Source organism: Myxine glutinosa, chromosome 3, assembly GCF_964187855.1.
Source record: "Myxine glutinosa chromosome 3, kmMyxGlut1.1, whole genome shotgun sequence".
NCBI lineage: Eukaryota > Metazoa > Chordata > Myxini > Myxiniformes > Myxinidae > Myxine > Myxine glutinosa.
The window spans coordinates 44102885-44126965 of NC_136263.1; the positions used below are offsets into that span (position 1 = coordinate 44102885).

The window sequence follows — 24081 nt, forward strand, 5'->3', positions numbered from 1 at the left end:
TGTTGTTGGGTGAAAACAACTGTGACATCACTGCGAACAAAGACTGTACCACATACTATAACTCTATTGTTGTTGGGTGAAAACAACTGTGACATCACTGCGAACAAAGACTGCACCACATACTATAACTCTATTGTTGTTGGGTGAAAACAACTGTGACATCACTGCGAACAAAGACTGTACCACATACTATAACTCTATTGTTGTTGGGTGAAAACAACTGTGACATCACTGCTGACAAAGACTGCACCACATACTATAACTCTATTGTTGTTGGGTGAAAACAACTGTGACATCACTGCTAACAAAGACTGTGCCACACACGATAACTCTATTGTTGTTGGGTGAAAACAACAGTGACATCACTGCGAACAAAGACTGCACCACATACTATAACTCTATTGTTGTTGGGTGAAAACAACTGTGACATCACTGCGAACAAAGACTGTACCACATACTATAACTCTATTGTTGTTGGGTGAAAACAACTGTGACATCACTGCTGACAAAGACTGCACCACATACTATAACTCTATTGTTGTTGGGTGAAAACAACTGTGACATCACTGCTAACAAAGACTGTGCCACACACGATAACTCTATTGTTGTTGGGTGAAAACAACAGTGACATCACTGCGAACAAAGACTGTGCCACATACTATAACTCTATTGTTGTTGGGTGAAAACAACTGTGACATCACTGCGAACAAAGACTGTGCCACATACTATAACTCTATTGTTATTGGGTGAAAACAACTGTGACATCACTGCCGACAAAGACTGCACCACATAATATAACTCTATTGTTGTTGGGTGAAAACAACTGTGACATCACTGCGAACAAAGACTGTACCATATACTATAACTCTATTGTTGTTAGGTGAAAACAACAGTGACATCACTGCGAACAAAGACTGTGCCACATACTATAACTCTATTGTTGTTGGGTGAAAACAACTGTGACATCACTGCGAACAAAGACTGTGCCACATACTATAACTCTATTGTTGTTGGGTGAAAACAACTGTGACATCACTGCTAACAAAGACTGTACCACATACTATAACTCTATTGTTGTTGGGTGAAAACAATTGTGACATCACTGCTAACAAAGACTGTACCACACACTATAACTCTATTGTTGTTGGGTGAAAACAACTGTGACATCACTGCGAACAAAGACTGTACCACATACTATAACTCTGTTGTAGTTGGGTGAAAACAACTGTGACATCACTGCGAACAAAGACTGTACCACACACTATAACTCTATTGTTGTTGGGTGAAAACAACAGTGACATCACTGCCGACAAAGACTGTACCACATACTATAACTCTATTGTTGTTGGGTGAAAACAACTGTGACATCACTGCGAACAAAGACTGTACCACACACTATAACTCTATTGTTGTTGGGTGAAAACAACTGTGACATCACTGCAAACAAAGACTGTACCACACACTATAACTCTATTGTTGTTGGGTGAAAACAACTGTGACATCACTGCGAACAAAGACTGTACCACACACTATAACTCTATTGTTGTTGGGTGAAAACAACAGTGACATCACTGCCGACAAAGACTGTACCACATACTATAACTATTGTTGTTGGGTGAAAACAACTGTGACATCACTGCGAACAAAGACTGTACCACACACTATAACTCTATTGTTGTTGGGTGAAAACAACTGTGACATCACTGCTAACAAAGACTGTACCACATACTATAACTCTATTGTTGTTGGGTGAAAACAACTGTGACATCACTGCGAACAAAGACTGTACCACATACTATAACTCTATTGTAGTTGGGTGAAAACAACTGTGACATCACTGCGAACAAAGACTGTACCACATACTATAACTCTATTGTTGTTGGGTGAAAACAACTGTGACATCACTGCGAACAAAGACTGTACCACATACTATAACTCTATTGTTGTTGGGTGAAAACAACTGTGACATCACTGCGAACAAAGACTGTACCACATACTATAACTCTATTGTTGTTGGGTGAAAACAACTGTGACATCACTGCGAACAAAGACTGTTCCACATCTTATAACTCTATTGTTGTTGGGTGAAAACAACTGTGGCATCACTGCTAACAAAGACTGTGCCACATACTATAACGATTGTTGTTGGGTGAAAACAACTGTGACATCACTGCTTACAAAGACTGTACCACACACTATAACTCTATTGTTGTTGGGTGAAAACAACTGTGACATCACTGCGAACAAAGACTGTGCCACACACTATAACTCTATTGTTGTTGGGTGAAAACAACTGTGACATCACTGCGAACAAAGACTGTACCACATACTATAACTCTATTGTTGTTGGGTGAAAACAACTGTGACATCACTGCGAACAAAGACTGTTCCACATCTTATAACTCTATTGTTGTTGGGTGAAAACAACTGTGACATCACTGCTAACAAAGACTGTGCCACATACTATAACGATTGTTGTTGGGTGAAAACAATTGTGACATCACTGCGAACAAAGACTGTACCACACACTATAACTCTATTGTTGTTGGGTGAAAACAACTGTGACATCACTGCGAACAAAGACTGTGCCACACACTATAACTCTATTGTTGTTGGGTGAAAACAACTGTGACATCACTGCTAACAAAGACTGTACCACATACTATAACTCTATTGTTGTTGGCTGAAAACAACTGTGACATCACTGCCGACAAAGACTGTACCACATTGTTTCTCTGCCGACCTGTACAATTACATGGCACAGTGGAGGGTGGGGGTGATGCACATACACCTGTAAAAGTGCAACACAGGTTGACAAGGTGTACACACCGCACTTGTACCTCAAAATGATTTTTATTGTCCAAATCTTTTCAAATCAGCATTTCTATAAAATCAACACATACACGGAGTCAGAGACTCGGAGTACAAACTTCCACTGAAAATGGAGTCTCAGTAAATTGTTGAGAAGAGATGGGAGAGATGAGGGTCAGATGATGTGTTTGGTTTAAAGATGAGTTCACCTGGAAGATGAGTTCACCTGGAAGAAATTTAGCTCCAGGTGTGGAGGGAATGATTGATGTTTCATTCGATTCCTGATTGTGTTTTATTGAATGAAGATTGTGGCTCCAAAAAGTTCACTTTTCATCGCCGTGACTTTATTTCTCATTTACGAGTTGTTTATCGTTTTTGTTTGTACCTGTAGCTGAAAGATGCACCTGTTTCTTTTTGGTTACCAAGGTGTACGATTCCCGACATGAATGAACTTCCCACTTGTGGTTAAATTCTAATTTTTAGGGAATCGATCTCGTCTCGTTGAGCAAGTTCGGAACATGTCCACGTGGTTCATTCGCTGTCTCCACTTCAAACATTTCTCCCCAGTTCTTTGATGACCTGAGTTGTTTTTCCCCTTTATTTTGACAAGTTTTGTGTTGACCGATGTGACCAATGTCGAATCAGGTGAATCTTTGCATTCATCCTTGATAGGTCGAGGCACCTGTGCACCCCATTGGCCCTACATGGTCTCCACGTGCACTGGTCCTCATGATGCTCACATGAAGGTGAACCTGGTGGGCCAGGTGAGTTGTGGGGCCCTGGTGTGTTTGCTGTGCCTCGTACAATCCTTTCATTATAAAACTACCTGTGGTATCGCTCTCGGGATGCACAACATCCCCACTCGGAAAACGTTTTACATTTGATGCAAACTGAGAAAAATATTTGTTATCCATAAATATAAACGCCATTGTTTCTCTCTGTGGTTTTCTGTCTCTTTCTTTGTTCCTTTTGCACGGCGACATATTTTAAGTTCCAAACTCCAGACTTTGTGGAAGGATAACTACGGTTATGTTGCTGCAGCCTCACGGGATGTGGGGGCGGGGGAGGAGCGCGGGTTATCTTTGTGAATGTGTACCATGTAGCACCACCTGGTGGTGGTGGTAGAGGGTATTACAATTACCATTTTTACCTGGACAACGCCGAGGTTAAAACACTTCACATGGATAAATTTGCCCTCCTTCCCTTCTCCCCCACCCTCCCTCCTCCCTCCCCCCTCCCCCAAGTCCTGTGAAACCCCCACCCAAAATATATGTGTACAGCATGTCTCATCCGTCTCTCTCCCCTCCTCCCTTCACCCCTCCTCTGCTCCTCCTCCCTTCACCCCTCCCCCCTTCACCACTCCTCTACCCCTCTTCCCTTCACCCCGCCTCCCTTCACCACTCCACTGCCCCTCCCCCCTTCACCACGCCTCTACCCTTCTTCCCTTCACCCCGCCTCCCTTCACCACTCCACTGCCCCTCCCCCCTTCACCACTCCTCTCCAGCTTCCCCCTCTCCACCTCAATCACGATTTATACGTCATACTTGTCACAAGGATTTCTACATTGTGGTTCCTCCTCTATATTGTGGTTCCTCCTCTACATTGTGGTTCCTCCTCCACATTGGGGTTCCTCCTCTACATTGGGGTACCTCCTCTACATTGTGGTTCCTCCTCTACATTGTGGTTCCTCCTCTACATTGTGGTTCCTCCTCTACATTGGGGTTCCTCCTCTACATTGTGGTTCCTCCTCTACATTGTGGTTCCTCCTCCACATTGGCGTTCCTCCTCTACATTGGGGTACCTCCTCTACATTGTGGTTCCTCCTCTACATTGTGGTTCCTCCTCTACATTGTGGTTCCTCCTCTACATTGTGGTTCCTCCTCTACATTGTGGTTCCTCCTCTACATTGTGGTTCCTCCTCTACATTGTGGTTCCTCCTCTACATTGTGGTTCCTCCTCTACATTGTGGTTCCTCCTCTACATTGGGGTTCCTCCTCTACATTGTCCACCTTGGGTTGATTTTGGTTCAAAGTTCTAAATTTGGAGTGGAGACGAGGAATTAGCAATTATCAATCTGAGGACGGGTCAATAAAAATATTCCTAATGTGTCCCATAAATTTACACCTTTGAATAGTTACTGCAGATCAATAGTTGAAAGTTTACTTGTTAATTTGTATCCACAGTTTCTTAGCTGATTTCCCTCAGTGATGATTGTCGAGTGTTTGTGGTGCCAGAGCGGACATTGATTGCTGTTCCATTCATGATGTTTCCCCATTCACCCTTTCCTTCATCTCCCGATCAATCTCATTTTGTCTACAACTTCCATTTATGATTCTTCCCTCACTAACCCAATACCCATGCATGGTGTGTGTACAGGAGGGAAGAGGTGACAGACAGACAGACATGACAGACAAGCCCAATGAGGTTCAGGCAGCAGCTCGACAATACAAGGAACTCTATCGGTGAGGATTTCCACTTTGTATAACAGCGTTTCTTGGGAGAGGTAAATGTTTGTTATAAAGGTAATGATGCTCATCCTCCCCAAGGAGGTGTAGAACATTTCATGATCACAAGGTTGATGTCTATCTGAGCTTTCATGTCAAACCTCGGACTTTAATGTCTGAAAATGGTGGCAAGGTTTGTGAATGTGGTTGAGGTGTTTTATTGCCAATCCGGCCATGTTTGTGAATGTGGTTGAGGTGTTTTGTTCCCAATCAAGGACGTGTTAGTGAATGTGGTTGAGATGTTTTATTGCCAATCCGGCCATGTTTGTGAATGTGGTTGAGGTGTTTTGTTCCCAATCAAGGACGTGTTTGTGAATGTGGTTGAGGTCTTTTGTTTCCAATCAAGGACGTGTTAGTGAATGTGGTTGAGGTGCTTTATTGCCAATCATGCCGTGTTTGTGAATGTGGTTGAGGTGTTTTATTGCCAATCCGGCCATGTTTGTGAATGTGGTTGAGGTGTTTTGTTCCCAATCAAGGACGTGTTAGTGAATGTGGTTGAGATGTTTTATTGCCAATCCGGCCATGTTTGTGAATGTGGTTGAGGTGTTTTGTTCCCAATCAAGGACGTGTTAGTGAATGTGGTTGAGATGTTTTATTGCCAATCCGGCCATGTTTGTGAATGTGGTTGAGGTGTTTTGTTCCCAATCAAAGACGTGTTAGTGAATGTTGTTGAGGTGTTTTATTGCCAATCAAGGACATGTTAGTGAATGTGGTTGAGATGCTTTATTGCCAATCAAGGACGTGTTAGTGAATGTGGTTGAGGTGCTTTATTGCCAATCAAGGACGTGTTAGTGAATGTGCTTGAGATGTTTTATTGCCAATCCGGCCATGTTTGTGAATGTGGTTGAGGTGTTTTGTTCCCAATCAAGGACGTGTTAGTGAATGTGGTTGAGATGTTTTATTGCCAATCCGGCCATGTTTGTGAATGTGGTTGAGGTGTTTTTCTTCCCAATCAAGGACGTGTTAGTGAATGTGGTTGAGGTGCTTTATTGCCAATCATGCCGTGTTTGTGAATGTGGTTGAGGTGTTTTATTGCCAATCCGGCCATGTTTGTGAATGTGGTTGAGGTGTTTTGTTCCCAATCAAGGACGTATTAGTGAATGTGGTTCAGGTGCTTTATTGCCAATCATGTCGTGTTTGTGAATGTGGTTGAGGTGTTTTATTGCCAATCAAGGACGTGTTTGTGAATGTGGTTGAGGTGCTTTATTGCCAATCATGCCGTGTTTGTGAATGTGGTTGAGGTGTTTTATTGCCAATCCGGCCATGTTTGTGAATGTGGTTGAGGTGTTTTGTTCCCAATCAAGGACGTGTTTGTGAATGTGGTTGAGGTGTTTTGTTCCCAATCAAGGACGTGTTTGTGAATGTGGTTGAGGTGCTTTATTGCCAATCATGCCGTGTTTGTGAATGTGGTTGAGGTGTTTTATTGCCAATCCGGCCATGTTTGTGAATGTGGTTGAGGTGTTTTGTTCCCAATCAAGGACGTGTTAGTGAATGTGGTTGAGGTGTTTTATTGCCAATCAAGGACGTGTTAGTGAATGTGGTTGAGGTGCTTTATTGCCAATCAAGGACACGTTAGTGAATGTGGTTGACGTGTTTTATTGCCAATCAAGGACGTGTTTGTGAATGTGGTTGAGGTGCTTTATTGCCAATCATGCCGTGTTTGTGAATGTGGTTGAGGTGTTTTATTGCCAATCCGGCCATGTTTGTGAATGTGGTTGAGGTGTTTTGTTCCCAATCAAGGACGTGTTAGTGAATGTGGTTGAGGTGTTTTATTGCCAATCAAGGACGTGTTAGTGAATGTGGTTGAGGTGTTTTATTGCCAATCCGGCCATGTTTGTGAATGTGGTTGAGGTGCTTTATTGCCAATCAAGGACACGTTAGTGAATGTGGTTGAGGTGTTTTATTGCCAATCAAGGACGTGTTTGTGAATGTGGTTGAGGTGCTTTATTGCCAATCATGCCGTGTTTGTGAATGTGGTTGAGGTGTTTTATTGCCAATCCGGCCATGTTTGTGAATGTGGTTGAGGTGTTTTGTTCCCAATCAAGGACGTGTTAGTGAATGTGGTTGAGGTGTTTTATTGCCAATCAAGGACGTGTTAGTGAATGTGGTTGAGGTGTTTTATTGCCAATCCGGCCATGTTTGTGAATGTGGTTGAGGTGTTTTGTTCCCAATCAAGGACGTGTTAGTGAATGTTGTTGAGGTGTTTTATTGCCAATCAAGGACATGTTAGTGAATGTGGTTGAGGTGTTTTATTGCCAATCCGGCCATGTTTGTGAATGTGGTTGAGGTGTTTTGTTCCCAATCAAGGACGTGTTAGTGAATGTGGTTGAGGTGCTTTATTGCCAATCAAGGACGTGTTAGTGAATGTGGTTGAGGTGCTTGATTGCCAATCAAGGACGTGTTAGTGAATGTGGTTGAGGTGCTTTATTGCCAATCAAGGATGTGTTAGTGAATGTGGTTGAGGTGTTTTAATGCCAATCCGGCCATGTTTGTGAATGTGGTTGAGGTGTTTTGTTCCCAATCAAGGACGTGTTAGTGAATGTGGTTGAGGTGTTTTATTGCCAATCAAGGACGTGTTAGTGAATGTGGTTGAGGTGTTTTATTGCCAATCAAGGACGTGTTGGTGAATGTGGTTGAGGTGCTTTATTGCCAATCATGCCGTGTTTGTGAATGTGGTTGAGGTGTTTTGTTCCCAATCAAGGACGTGTTAGTGAATGTGGTTGAGGTGTTTTATTGCCAATCAAGGATGTGTTAGTGAATGTGGTGAGGTGCTTCATTGCCAATCAAGGATGTTCGTGAATGTGGTGATGTGCTTTATTGCCAATCAAGGACGTGTTAGTGAATGTGGTTGAGGTGCTTTATTGCCAATCAAGGATGTGTTAGTGAATGTGGTGAGGTGCTTCATTGCCAATCAAGGACGTGTTAGTGAATGTGGTTGAGGTGCTTTATTGCCAATCAAGGATGTGTTAGTGAATGTGGTTGAGGTGCTTTATTGTCAATCAGGCCACATGTTAATGTGGTTGAGGTGCTTTATTGCCAATCAGGCCATGTTTGTCAATGTGGTTGAGGTGTTTTATTGCCAATCAAGGACGTGTTCATGAATGTGGTGAGGTGCTTTATTGCCAATCAAGGACGTGTTGGTGAATGTGGTTCAGGTGCTTTATTGCCAATCAAGGACGTGTTAGTGAATGCGGTGAGATGCTTTATTGCCAATCAAGGACGTGTTGCTGAATGTGGTGAGGTGCTTTATTGCCAATCAAGGGCGTGTTAGTGAATGTGGTTGAGGTGTTTTATTGCCAATCCGGCCATGTTTTTGAATGTGGTTGAGGTGCTTTATTGCCAATCAAGGACACGTTAGTGAATGTGGTTGAGGTGTTTTATTACCAATCAAGGACGTGTTTGTGAATGTGGTTGAGGTGCTTTATTGCCAATCATGCCGTGTTTGTGAATGTGGTTGAGGTGTTTTATTGCCAATCCGGCCATGTTTGTGAATGTGGTTGAGGTGTTTTGTTCCCAATCAAGGACATGTTAGTGAATGTGGTTGAGGTGTTTTATTGCCAATCAAGGACGTGTTAGTGAATGTGGTTGAGGTGTTTTATTGCCAATCCGGCCATGTTTGTGAATGTGGTTGAGGTGTTTTGTTCCCAATCAAAGACGTGTTAGTGAATGTTGTTGAGGTGTTTTATTGCCAATCAAGGACATGTTAGTGAATGTGGTTGAGATGCTTTATTGCCAATCAAGGACGTGTTAGTGAATGTGGTTGAGGTGCTTTATTGCCAATCAAGGACGTGTTAGTGAATGTGGTTGAGGTGCTTTATTGCCAATCAAGGACGTGTTAGTGAATGTGGTTGAGGTGTTTTATTGCCAATCCGGCCATGTTTGTGAATGTGATTGAGGTGTTTTGTTCCCAATCAAGGACGTGTTAGTGAATGTGGTTGAGGTGTTTTATTGCCAATCAAGGACGTGTTAGTGAATGTGGTTGAGGTGCTTTATTGCCAATCAGGCCATGTTAGTGAATGTGGTTGAGGTGTTTTATTGCCAATCCGGCCATGTTAGTGAATGTGGTGAGGTGCTTCATTGCCAATCAAGGACGTGTTAGTGAATGTGGTTGAGGTGCTTTATTGCCAATCAAGGACGTGTTAGTGAATGTGGTTGAGGTGCTTTATTGCCAATCAGGCCATGTTTGTCAATGTGGTTGAGGTGCTTTATTGCCAATCAGGCCATGTTTGTCAATGTGGTTGAGGTGTTTTATTGCCAATCAAGGACGTGTTCATGAATGTGGTGAGGTGCTTTATTGCCAATCAAGGACGTGTTAGTGAATGTGGTTCAGGTGCTTTATTGCCAATCAAGGACGTGTTAGTGAATGCGGTGAGATGCTTTATTGCCAATCAAGGACGTGTTGCTGAATGTGGTTGATGTGCTTTATTTCCAATCAAGGACATGTTAATGAATGTGGTGAGGTGCTTTATTGCCAATCAAGGATGTGTTAGTGAATGTGGTGAGGTGCTTTATTGCCAATCAAGGGCGTGTTGGTGAATGTGGTGAGGTGCTTTATTGCCAATCAAGGACATGTTAGTGAATGTGGTGAGGTGCTTTATTGCCAATCAAGGATGTGTTGGTGAATGTGGTGAGCTGCTTTATTGCCAATCAAGGATGTGTTCGTGAATGTGGTGAGGTGCTTTATTGCCAATCAAGGACGTGTGAGTGAATCTGGAGAGGTGCTTTATTGCCAATCAAGGGTGTGTTAGTGAATGTGGTTGAGGTGCTTTATTGCCAATCAAGGGTGTGTTAGTGAATGTGGTGAGGTGCTTTATTGCCAATCAAGGGCGTGTTCGTGAATCTGGTTGAGGTGCTTTATTGCCAATCAAGGATGTGTTCATGAATGTGGTGAGGTGCTTTGCCAATCAAGGATGTGTTGGTGAATGTGGTGAGGTGCTTTATTGCCAATCAAGGATGTGTTCGTGAATGTGGTGAGGTGCTTTATTGCCAATCGAGGACGTGTTTGTGGAACAAAGGTAATTATTTTGTTTGATGGTGAAACCATATCAGCAATAAATGTAAAAACCTCTTCACAACCCAATTTTTTTTTAAATCTTCGTATCCGGATCTGGATTCAGTTCTTCAGTGGAAGGAGAGGACAGAGTTGAGGGTTGGGGTGGGCGTGGAGCATTTTGTAAGGGGCGGGTGGTGTTGAGGACCTGCAGGGGGTTGAAAACTTTGAGTGTGGAGGGGATTGAAGTCTTGAGGTTTGGGACATGGAGGTGGGGGTGGGGCGGAGATAAGGATTTGGGGTATGGAGCTGGGGGTGGGGCGGAGATAAGGATTTGGGGTATGGAGCTGGGGGTGGGGCGGAGATAAGGATTTGGGGTATGAGGGTGTGGAGGAGGTGGAAAAGTTGCAGTTGGGAGGGGTTTTAGAACTTGGGGTTTGGAGGGTGTTGAGAACTTGTGGTGGGAGGCGTTGAGAAGTTGGGGTTTGGAGGGTGTTGAGAACTTGTGGTGGGAGGCGTTTAGAAGTTGGGGTTTGGAGGGTGTTGAGAACTTGTGGTGGGAGGCGTTGAGAAGTTGGGGTTTGGAGGGTGTTGAGAACTTGTGGTGGGAGGCGTTCAGAAGTTGGGGTTTGGAGGGTGTTGAGAAGTTGGGGTTTGGAGGAATGGTGTTGAATTAATCAAGCTGCATCTTTCACTAGCACATAGTTATCCACATTATAAAATTCACATATTTAACTATTCTTTGCATAATATTGTTGAAGTCACATTTTACATGATGTAGCGGCTACTGCTGGGTTTACACAATCGCCTTGCACCTACCGAGGACGCGGAGCGATCACCATGCCGGGCTCGTCCAGGACGCCCGGGCAGGCCCGCTCTCGACTTGCCAGGCCTCGTCCGGGACACCTGGGCATGCCCGCCCTCGACTTGCCAGGCCGCGTCCAGGATGCCCGGCCACGCCCCCTCTCGCTTTTCCCGGGCAAACGCTCCGGGATAATGTGTATTTATATTGCTGCCCGATAAACGGGCTTTTCAGAGTACCCGAGTTGGTTTTACACAATAAAGAAACTCGGACGAATTCCAGCTTTTTGTCGCGTCCATTCTTCCGATTTACGTGGGAGCAGAGCTCTTACAATGGTGACCCGACATGGACACGGCAGTTGCCCTCAAACTGCCTACCTTCTAGGAGGCTCACGCAGCGGTTTGGTTCGCCCAGGCGGACTCCCTGTTCGCCCTGCGAGGCATCACGGCCGACGACACCCGCTTCCACCATGTGGTAGCAGCACTCGGCTCAGCCACCGCGGCCCGCGCCCTGAGCCTACTCGAGAGCCCGCCAGCCGCTGACAAATACGCCGCAATTAAAAAGCTCCTCCTCGACGCTTTCGCCCTCATCGGCGGAACGCGCATGGCGCCTGCTCGACCTGCCCAAGCTCGGCGACACGCGCCCGTCCGAGCGAATGGACTACATGCTTTCGCTGCTCGGCGAGCACTCTCTGGCATTCCTGTTCCGGGAGCTGTTTCTCCATCAGCTGACTAGCCAGGTACGCCTCGCCCTGGCAAGCACGACGATCACGGATCCCCGCGCCCTCGCCAGGGAAGCCGACAAGATCTCCGCGGCAGGCTAACGCATCGGAGCAGCGACCTGGGGCCCACCGCCGTCCGAAGCAATGCCCATGGCGCCCGAGCACCCGGCACGGTCGACGACCGAACTGCCGACGCAATTGGCGGCCGCTACACCGCGCCGTTCACCCCCAGCACGATGACCGGGGCCTCCACCTGACCAGGCGTGGTGTTATTATCATGCCAGGTTCGGACAGAAGGCCCGGACATGCCAACCCCCGTGCACTTTCGGCCAGCCGGGAAACGGCTGGGCCGGCGTTTATTACCAGCCATGAGCGCCGGCCACACGGGCAACTTGCTTATCATCAGGGACAAAGCGTCCGGGCGGCGCTTCCTGTGTGACACCGGCGCCCAACTGAGCGTCATACCCGCCTCCGATCAGGACAAGCAGTCCGCGGTTTGCGGCCCCTCCTTGGTTGCGGCCAACGGATCGGCCATCCGCACCTTCGGCCCGCGCAACGTCCCCCTCTGCTTTGGCGGCCAATGCTTTAATTGGACTTTTGTAACCGCATGCGTGCCCATGGCTCTGCTAGGCGCCGACTTCCTCTGTGCACACGGACTGCTGGTGGACGTCCAACGGCGTCGCCTCATCAACGCCGAGACCTTCAGCTCCCTGGCATGCACATTGAGCAGCTCTGCTCCGACCGAGCTGGCATGCGCCCTCCCGGCGGCGAACGAGTTTGCTCGCCTGCTCGCGAAGTTCCCGGCCCTCACGCGGCCGACGTTTTCGGCCGTCGCAGTACGACATGGGATCGAGCACCACATACCAACCATGGGCCCGCCGGTCTACGCCAGAGCCCGCCGCCTCGACCCAGCCAAGCTCGCCGTGGCCAAAGCCGAGTTCGACGCTTTGGAACACCTCGGCATCGTGCGGCGCTCCGATAGCGCTTGGGCTTCGCCACTACACATCGTCCCAAAACCAGGGGGCGGCTGGCGCCCATGTGGCGACTACCGCCGCCTTAACGATGCCACCACCCCCGACAGGTATCCGATCCCGCACATCCAAGACTTCTCCGCCCGTTTGGCGGGACGGGTCATTTTTTCGAAGATCGATTTAATACGGGGATACCACCAGGTACCTGTCAGGGCGGCCGACGTCCCAAAAACGGCTGTCATCACGCCGTTCGGCTTATTCGAATTCCTGCGAATGCCGTTTGGGCTCAAAAACGCGGCTCAGGCGTTCCAGCGCTTGATGGACGGCGTGCTGCGCGACCTGCCGTTCCTCTTCGTTTACCTGGACGACATCCTCGTCGCCAGCACGTCCCGGGCCGAGCACCTCCTCCACCTCCGAACATTGTTCGGGTGCCTCAGCGAGCACGGCCTCATCGTCATCCCGGCCAAATGCCACTTCGGCACGACGGCCGTTGATTTTTTGGGCCACCACATCACCAAGAACGGGGCCGTGCCGCTGCCAACCAAGGTCGAGGCCATCACCACGTTTCCGCGTCTCGCTCCATAAAGGCCCTGCAGGAATTCCTGGGAATGGTGAATTTCTATCACCGCTTCGTGCCCCGCGCTGCTCAACTCATGCGGCCCCTCTACGAAGCCCTCCTGGGCAAGCCGGCCAAGCACGACGTCGTCTGGTCCGCAGCAATGGACGCGGCCTTCACAAACTCAAAGCGGGCCCTCGCCAACGCAACACTGCTCGCTCACCCGGTGCTCAACGCTCCCATCGCCCTCACCACGGATGCCTCCGACTACGCGGTGGGCGCCGTACATGAGCAATGGGTGAACGGGGTTTGGCAGCCACTCGCTTTTTTCAGCCGGAAACTCCGGCCGAACGAGCTCAAATATAGCATGTTTGACCGTGAGCTCCTCGGTCTACACCTGGCCGTTCGCCATTTCCGCCACCTCCTGGAGGGCCGACACTTCACGGGGTTCGTCGACCACAAGCCGTTGGTTTACGCAATGGCCAAGGTCACGGAGCCGTGGTCGGCCCGCCAACAGCGCCACCTCTCCGCCGTGTCGGAGTTTACCACGGACATCCGGCACGTCGCCGGCAAAGACAACGCTGTGGCCGACTGTCTTTCTCGGGCCAGCGCGAACGCGGTCCACCTCGGCGTGGACTTCGCGCTTATGGCGGCGGACTAAACCACCGACACCACGGTGCAAGCCCTCCGGGCGGCGGACAGGGGGTTCCGCCTGGCCGACATCCCCTTCGCGGACACTGTCCTGCTCTGCGACGTCTCCCAAGGCCAGCCTCGCCCCATCGTGCCTGTTACCTGGCAACGCCGCATCTTCGCCTCCCTCCACGGCCTTTCCCACCCGGGCCGGAAAGCTTCCCAGAAGCTGGTGTCGGCGCGATTCGTCTGGCATGGCCTTCGACGGGACGTCCGCGATTGGACCAGCACCTGCACAGCCTGCCAACAGGCCAAGGTCCACCGACACACCCAGGCCCCGCTGGCACCTTTCACCGTGCCCGAGCGACGTTTCGACCACGTCAACGTGGACCTGGTAGGCCCCCTTCCCCCATCATGGGGTTTCACACACCTGCTCACCATGGTGGACAGGACCACCAGGTGGCCGGAGGCCGTTCCCCTCGTCTCCACCGCCGATGTGGCGCAGGCTTTCATCGCCACCTGGGTCGCCCGCTTCGGCGGACATCTCGTCGGACCACGGACCGCAGTTCACCTCCGAGCTGTGGGGCGCGGTCACCCGCAACCTGGGGGTCAAGCCCCACCGTACTACGGCCTACCACCTCCAAGCCAACGGGTTGTGCGAGCGATTCCACCGCTCCATGAAGGCCGGTGCTCATGGCCGGCCTTCAGGACGGCGGGTGGGCCGACCGGCTGCCGTGGGTCATTTTGGGCCTCCGCACGGCCCCCAAGGAGGACCTCCGGGCGTCCACCGCCGAGCTTGTCTACGGCCAGGCGCTACGCGTCCCGGGCGAATTCGTGCCTGACGCTACCAGTCCCTGGTCCGCAGCTCACCAGCGCTCGGACCTCCAGGAGACCGCCCGACGGTTTGCCCCCGTGCCAACGTCCCACCACGGTGACCCCCAGTCCTACGTCCCCCCAGCGCTTCGCACAGTGGAGTACGTTTTTGTGCGTCATGACGCGCATCGGGGGCCACTCCGGCCGCCGTACGACGGGCCCTTCCGGGTCCTGCGACGGGATGACAAGTCGTTCGTCATCGACATCGGCGGCAGGTCGGACTGGATTGCGGTGGACCGCCTCAAGCCGGCGCACGTGGACATCGACCAACCGCCACGGTTGGCCCTTCCGCCACGGCGAGGCCGCCCCCCCCGTCCACGGTGCCCCCCACTCGACCGCCCACCACCACACCGGACCCCCCCCCCCACGACCCGCCAGGGGTCGCTTCGGCCGGCTCATCAGGACCCCCCTTAAATTGACCCTGCCGGTGCAAGTCGATTCTGGAGGGACGTGTGTAGCGGCTACCGCTGGGTTTACACAATCGCCTTGCACCTACCGAGGGCGCGGAGTGATCACCATGCCGGGCTCGTCCAGGACGCCCGGGCAGGCCCGCTCTCGACTTGCCAGGCCTCGTCCGGGACGCCCGGGCACGCCCGGCCATGCCCGCTCTCGACTTGCCAGGCCTCGTCCGGGACGCCTGGGCACGCCCGGCCACGCCCCCTCTCGCTTTTCCCGGGCAAACGCTCCGGGATAATGTGTATATATATTGCTGCCCAATAAACGGGCTTTTCAGAGTACCCGAGTTGGTTTTACACAATAAAGAAACTCGGACGAATTCCAGCTTTTTGTCGCGTCCATTCTTCCGATTTACGTGGGAGCACAGCTCTTACAATGTTTAATTTCCTTGTGCACCTGCTAGTTACTAATAATATGGAACGCTGGCTTTGTTCAGCTGATGTTGTCACATTTTACATGATGTGGAATTTCCTTGTGCACCTGCTAGTTACTAATAACATGGAACGCTGGCTTTGTCCGGCTGATGTCACATTTTACATGATGTGGAATTTCCTTGTGCACCTGCTAGTTACTAATAACATGGAACGCTGGCTTTGTCCGGCTGATGTTGTCACATTTTACATGATGTGGAATTTCCTTGTGCACCTGCTAGTTACTAATAACATGGAACGCTGGCTTTGTCCGGCTGATGTTGTCACATTTTACATGATGTGGAATTTCCTTGTGTACCTGCTAGTTACTAATAACATGGAACGCTGGCTTTGTCCGGCTGATGTTGTCACATTTTACATGATGCGGAATTTCCTTGTGTACCTGCTAGTTACTAATAACATGGAACGCTGGCTTTGTCCGGCTGATGTTGTCACATTTTACATGATGTGGAATTTCCTTGTGTACCTGCTAGTTAGTAACAACATGGAGGCCTGGCTTTGTCCGGCTGATGTTGTCACATTTTACATGATGTGGAATTTCCTTGTGTACCTGCTAGTTACTAACAACATGGAGTCCTGGCTTTGTCCTGCTGATGTTGTCACATTTTACATGATGTGGAATTTCCTTGTGTACCTGCTAGTTACTAACAACATGGAGTCCTGGCTTTGTCCTGCTGATGTTGTCACATTTTACACGATGTGGAATTTCCTTGTGTACCTGCTAGTTACGAATAACATGGAACCCTAGCCTTGTTCGGCTGATGTTGTCACATTTTACATGATGTAGGGAATTTCCTTGTGTACCTGCATGTGTACCTGTGTACCCAAGGTGTAGAACATTTCATGATCACAAGGTTGATGTATATCTGAGCTTTCATGTCAAACCTCGGACTTTAATGTCTGAAAATGGTGGAAAGGTTTGTGAATGTGGTTGAGGTGTTTTATTGCCAATCAAGGATGTGTTGGTGAATGTGGTTGAGGTGTTTTATTGCCAATCAAGGATGTGTTGGTGAATGTTGTGAGCTGCTTTATTGCCAATCAAGGATGTGTTAGTGAATGTGGTTGAGGTGCTTTATTGCCAATCAAGGGCGTGTTAGTGAATCTGGTTGAGGTGCTTTATTGCCAATCAAGGGCGTGTTAGTGAATCTGGTTGAGGTGCTTTATTGCCAATCAAGGGCGTGTTAGTGAATCTGGTTGAGGTGCTTTATTGCCAATCAAGGACGTGTTAGTGAATCTGGTTGAGGTGCTTTATTGCCAATCAAGGGCGTGTTAGTGAATCTGGTTGAGGTGCTTTATTGCCAATCAAGGGCGTGTTAGTGAATCTGGTTGAGGTGCTTTATTGCCAATCAAGGATGTGTTCGTGAATGTGGTGATGTGCTTTATTGCCAATCAAGGACGTGTTAGTGAATGTGGTTGAGGTGCTTTATTGCCAATCAAGGATGTGTTAGTGAATGTGGTGAGGTGCTTTATTGCCAATCAAGGATGTGTTAGTGAATGTGCTGAGGTGCTTTATTGCCAATCGAGGACGTGTTTGTGGAACAAAGGTAATTATTTTGTTTGATGGTGAAACCATATCAGCAATAAATGTAAAAACCTCTTCACAACCCAAATTTTTTTTAAATCTTCGTATCCGGATCTGGATTCAGTTCTTCTGTGGAAGGGGAGGACAGAGTTGAGGGTAGGGTTGGGGTGGGCGTGGAGCATTTTGTAAGGGGCAGGTGTTGTTGAGGACCTGCAGGGGTTTGAAAACTTTGAATGTGGAGGGGATTGAAGTCTTGAGGTTTGGGACATGGAGGTGGGGGGGGGGGGGGCGTGGGCGGAGAAAAGGATTTGGGGTGTGGAGCTGGGGGTGGGGCGGAGATGAGGATTTGGGGTATGAGGATGTGGAGGAGGTGGAAAAGTTGCAGTTGGGAGGGGTTTGAGAACTTGTGGTGGGAGGCGTTGAGAAGTTGTGGTTTGGAGGGTGTTGAGAAGTTGGGGTTTGGAGGAATGGTGTTGAATTAATCAAGCTGCATCTTTCACGAGCACATAGTTATCCACATTATAAAATTCACATATTTAACTATTCTTTGCATAATATTGTTGAAGTCACATTTTACATGATGTGGAATTTCCTTGTGTACCCGCTAGTTACTAATAACATGGAGCCCTGGCTTTGTCCTGCTGATGTTGTCACATTTTACATGATGTGGAATGTCCTTGTGTACCTGCTAGTGCTAGTTACTAATAACATGGAGTCCTGGCTTTGTCCTGCTGATGTTGTCACATTTTACATGATGTGGAATGTCCTTGTGTACCTGCTAGTTACTAATAACATGGAGCCCTGGCTTTGTCCTGCTGATGTTGTCACATTTTACATGATGCGGAATTTCCTTGTGTACCTGCTAGTTACTAATAACATGGAGCCCTGGCTTTCTCCTGCTGATGTCACATTTTACATGATGTGGAATTTCCTTGTGCACCTGCTAGTTACTAATAACATGGAGCCCTGGCTTTGTCCTGCTGATGTCACATTTTACATGATGTGGAATTTCCTTGTGCACCTGCTAGTTACTAATAACATGGAGCCCCAGCTTTGTCCTGGTGATGTCACATTTTACATGATGTGGAATTTCCTTGTGCACCTGCTAGTTACTAATAACATGGAGCCCTGGCTTTGTCCTGCTGATGTCACATTTTACATGATGTGGAATTTCCTTGTGCACCTGCTAGTTACTAATAACATGGAGCCCTGGCTTTGTCCGGCGGATGTTGTCACATTTTACATGATGTGGAATTTCCTTGTGCACCTGCTAGTTACTAATAACATGGAGCCCTAGCTTTGTCCGGCTGATGTTGTCACATTTTACATGATGCGGAATTTCCTTGTGTACCTGCTAGTTACTAATAACATGGAGCCCTAGCTTTGTCCTGCTGATGTTGTCACATTTTACACGATGTGGAATTTCCTTGTGCATCTGCTAGTTACTAATAACATGGAACCCGAGCTTTGTCCGGCGGATGTTGTCACATTTTACATGGTGTGGAATTTCCTTGTGTACCTGCTAGTTACGAATAACTTGGAGGCCTGGCTTTGTCCTGCTGATGTTGTCACATTTTACATGATGTGGAATTTCCTTGTGCACCTGCTAGTTACTAATAACTTGGAGGCCTGGCTTTGTCCTGCTGATGTTGTCACATTTTACATGATGTGGAATTTCCTTGTGCACCTGCTAGTTACTAATAACATGGAACCCGAGCTTTGTCCGGCGGATGTTGTCACATTTTACATGGTGTGGAATTTCCTTGTGTACCTGCTAGTTACTAATAACATGGAGCCCTAGCTTTGTCCGGCTGATGTTGTCACATTTTACATGATGCGGAATTTCCTTGTGTACCTGCTAGTTACTAATAACATGGAGCCCTGGCTTTGTCCGGCTGATGTTGTCACATTTTACATGATGCGGAATTTCCTTGTGTACCTGCTAGTTACTAATAACATGGAGCCCTAGCTTTGTCCTGCTGATGTTGTCACATTTTACACGATGTGGAATTTCCTCGTGCATCTGCTAGTTACTAATAACATGGAGCCCTGGCTTTGTCCTGGTGATGTTGTCACATTTTACACGATGTGGAATTTCCTTGTGTATCTGCTAGTTACTAATAACATGGAGCCCTGGCTTTGTCCTGCTGATGTTGTCACATTTTACACGATGTGGAATTTCCTTGTGCATCTGCTAGTTACTAATAACATGGAGCCCTGGCTTTGTCCTGGTGATGTTGTCACATTTTACACGATGTGGAATTTCCTTGTGTATCTGCTAGTTACTAATAACATGGAGCCCTAGCTTTGTCCTGGTGATGTTGTCACATTTTACACGATGTGGAATTTCCTTGTGCACCTGCTAGTTACTAATAACATGGAGCCCTGGCTTTGTCCTGCTGATGTTGTCACATTTTACACGATGTGGAATTTCCTTGTGCACCTGCTAGTTACTAATAACATGGATCCCTGGCTTTGTCCTGCTGATATTGACACATTTTACACGATGTGGAATTTCCTTGTGCATCTGCTAGTTACTAATAACATGGATCCCTGGCTTTGTCCTGCTGATGTTGTCACATTTTACACGATGTGGAATTTCCTTGTGCACCTGCTAGTTACTAATAACATGGAGCCCTGGCTTTGTCCGGCTGATGTTGTCACATTTTACATGATGTGGAATTTCCTTGTGCACCTGCTAGTTACTAATAACATGGAGCCCTGGCTTTGTCCTGCTGATGTTGTCACATTTTACACGATGTGGAATTTCCTTGTGCACCTGCTAGTTACTAATAACATGGAACCCTGGCTTTGTCCTGCTGATGTTGTCACATTTTACATGATGTGGATTTTCCTTGTGCACCTGCTAGTTACTAATAACATGGAGCCCTGGCTTTGTCTGGCTGATGTTGTCACATTTTACATGATGTGGAATTTCCTTGTGCACCTGCTAGTTACTAATAACATGGAGCCCGAGCTTTGTCCTGCTGATGTCACATTTTACATGATGTGCAATTTCCTTGTGCACCTGCTACTTACTAATAACATGGAACGCTGGCTTTGTCCTGCTGATGTTGTCACATTTTACACGATGTGGAATTTCCTTGTGCACCTGCTAGTTACTAATAACATGGAGCCCTAGCTTTGGCCTGCTGATGTTGTCACATTTTACACGATGTGGAATTTCCTTGTGCACCTGCTAGTTACTAATAACATGGATCCCTGGCTTTGTCCTGCTGATGTTGTCACATTTTACACGATGTGGAATTTCCTTGTGCACCTGCTAGTTACTAATAACATGGAGCCCTGGCTTTGTCCTGCTGATGTTGTCACATTTTACACGATGTGGAATTTCCTTGTGCACCTGCTAGTTACTAATAACATGGAGCCCTGGCTTTGTCCTGCTGATGTCACATTTTACATGATGTGGAATTTCCTTGTGCACCTGCTAGTTACTAATAACATGGAGCCCTGGCTTTGTCCGGCGGATGTTGTCACATTTTACATGATGTGGAATTTCCTTGTGCACCTGCTAGTTACTAATAACATGGAGCCCTGGCTTTGTCCTGCTGATGTCACATTTTACATGATGTGGAATTTCCTTGTGCACCTGCTAGTTACTAATAACATGGAGCCCTGGCTTTGTCCGGCGGATGTTGTCACATTTTACATGATGTGGAATTTCCTTGTGCACCTGCTAGTTACTAATAACATGGAGCCCTGGCTTTGTCCTGCTGATGTCACATTTTACATGATGTGGAATTTCCTTGTGCACCTGCTAGTTACTAATAACATGGAGCCCTGGCTTTGTCCTGCTGATGTTGTCACATTTTACATGATGTGGAATTTCCTTGTGCACCTGCTAGTTACTAATAACATGGAACCCGAGCTTTGTCCGGCGGATGTTGTCACATTTTACATGGTGTGGAATTTCCTTGTGTACCTGCTAGTTACTAATAACATGGAGCCCTAGCTTTGTCCGGCTGATGTTGTCACATTTTACATGATGCGGAATTTCCTTGTGTACCTGCTAGTTACTAATAACATGGAACCCTGGCTTTGTCCGGCTGATGTTGTCACATTTTACATGATGCGGAATTTCCTTGTGTACCTGCTAGTTACTAATAACATGGAGCCCTAGCTTTGTCCTGCTGATGTTGTCACATTTTACACGATGTGGAATTTCCTTGTGCATCTGCTAGTTACTAATAACATGGAGCCCTGGCTTTGTCCTGGTGATGTTGTCACATTTTACACGATGTGGAATTTCCTTGTGTATCTGCTAGTTACTAATAACATGGAGCCCTGGCTTTGTCCTGCTGATGTTGTCACATTTTACATGATGTGGAATTTCCTTGTGCACCTGCTAGTTACTAATAACATGGAGCCCTGGCTTTGTCCTGCTGATGTTGTCACATTTTACATTATGTGGAATTTCCTTGTGTACCTGCTAGTTACTAATAACATGGATCCCTGGCTTTGTCCTGCTGATGTTGTCACATTTTACACGATGTGGAATTTCCTTGTGCACCTGCTAGTTACTAATAACATGGAGCCCTGGCTTTGTCCTGCTGATGTTGTCACATTTTACACGATGTGGAATTTCCTTGTGCACCTGCGAGTTACTAATAACATGGAGCCCTGGCTTTGTCCTGCTGATGTCACATTTTACATGATGTGGAATTTCCTTGTGCACCTGCTAGTTACTAATAACTTGGAGGCCTGGCTTTGTCCTGCTGATGTTGTCACATTTTACATGATGTGGAATTTCCTTGTGCACCTGCTAGTTACTAATAACATGGAACCCGAGCTTTGTCCGGCGGATGTTGTCACATTTTACATGGTGTGGAATTTCCTTGTGTACCTGCTAGTTACTAATAACATGGAGCCCTAGCTTTGTCCTGCTGATGTTGTCACATTTTACATGATGCGGAATTTCCTTGTGTACCTGCTAGTTACTAATAACATGGAGCCCTGGCTTTGTCCGGCTGATGTTGTCACATTTTACATGATGCGGAATTTCCTTGTTTACCTGCTAGTTACTAATAACATGGAGCCCTGGCTTTGTCCGGCTGATGTTGTCACATTTTACATGATGCGGAATTTCCTTGTGTACCTGCTAGTTACTAATAACATGGAGCCCTAGCTTTGTCCTGCTGATGTTGTCACATTTTACACGATGTGGAATTTCCTTGTGCATCTGCTAGTTACTAATAACATGGAGCCCTGGCTTTGTCCTGGTGATGTTGTCACATTTTACACGATGTGGAATTTCCTTGTGTATCTGCTAGTTACTAATAACATGGAGCCCTGGCTTTGTCCTGCTGATGTTGTCACATTTTACATGATGTGGAATTTCCTTGTGTACCTGCTAGTTACTAATAACATGGAGCCCTGGCTTTGTCCTGCTGATGTTGTCACATTTTACATGATGTGGAATTTCCTTGTGTATCTGCTAGTTACTAATAACATGGAGCCCTGGCTTTGTCCTGCTGATGTTGTCACATTTTACATGGTGTGGAATTTCCTTGTGCACCTGCTAGTTACTAATAACATGGAGCCCTGGCTTTGTCCTGGTGATGTTGTCACATTTTACACGATGTGGAATTTCCTTGTGTATCTGCTAGTTACTAATAACATGGAGCCCTGGCTTTGTCCTGCTGATGTTGTCACATTTTACACGATGTGGAATTTCCTTGTGCATCTGCTAGTTACTAATAACATGGATCCCTGGCTTTGTCCTGGTGATGTTGTCACATTTTACACGATGTGGAATTTCCTTGTGCACCTGCTAGTTACTAATAACATGGAACCCTGGCTTTGTCCTGCTGATGTTGTCACATTTTACACGATGTGGAATTTCCTTGTGCACCTGCTAGTTACTAATAACATGGATCCCTGGCTTTGTCCGGCTGATGTTGTCACATTTTACATGATGTGGAATTTCCTTGTGCACCTGCTAGTTACTAATAACATGGAGCCCTGGCTTTGTCCTGCTGATGTTGTCACATTTTACACGATGTGGAATTTCCTTGTGCATCTGCTAGTTACTAATAACATGGATCCCTGGCTTTGTCCGGCTGATGTTGTCACATTTTACATGATGTGGAATTTCCTTGTGCACCTGCTAGTTACTAATAACATGGAGCCCTGGCTTTGTCCGGCTGATGTTGTCACATTTTACATGATGTGGAATTTCCTTGTGCACCTGCTAGTTACGAATAACATGGAGCCCTAGCTTTGTCCTGCTGATGTTGTCACATTTTACATGATGTGGAATTTCCTTGTGCACCTGCTAGTTACTAATAACATGGAGCCCTGGCTTTGTCTGGCTGATGTTGTCACATTTTACATGATGTGGAATTTCCTTGTGCACCTGCTAGTTACTAATAACATGGAGCCCTAGCTTTGTCCGGCTGATGTTGTCACATTTTACATGATGTGGAATTTCCTTGTGCACCTGCTAGTTACTAATAACATGGCGCCCTAGCTTTGTCCGGCTGATGTTGTCACATTTTACATGATGTGGAATTTCCTTGTGCACCTGCTAGTTACTAATAACATGGAGCCCGAGCTTTGTCCTGCTGATGTCGCATTTTACATGATGTGCAATTTCCTTGTGCACCTGCTAGTTACTAATAACATGGATTCCTGGCTTTGTCCTGCTGATGTTAAATAACATTTTAAACATGTACAGGTTTCTGACTTGGGAACGCATTTAATTAAATGTTTGATGAGGTGATGAACATGCAGGATAATTATTTATATAAAGTTGTCCAAAACTAACCATAATGTAAGTTAATGACACGGATAC

At 47.2% G+C, this 24081-nt stretch overlaps 1 protein-coding gene across 4 annotated transcripts in view; it reads left to right on the forward strand.

Moving 5' to 3' along the window:
- LOC137423623 (uncharacterized) overlaps positions 1-24081 on the forward strand; it is a 364689-nt gene that overhangs the window by 24728 nt on the left and 315880 nt on the right. For all 4 annotated transcript variants that reach the window (XM_078773964.1, XM_078773961.1, XM_078773962.1 and 1 more), the window contains exon 2: positions 5188-5273. In XM_078773964.1, the coding sequence (XP_078630090.1) occupies positions 5215-5273 (59 nt within the window). In that variant the 5' untranslated portion in view covers positions 5188-5214. The remainder of the gene's footprint in view (positions 1-5187; positions 5274-24081) is intronic.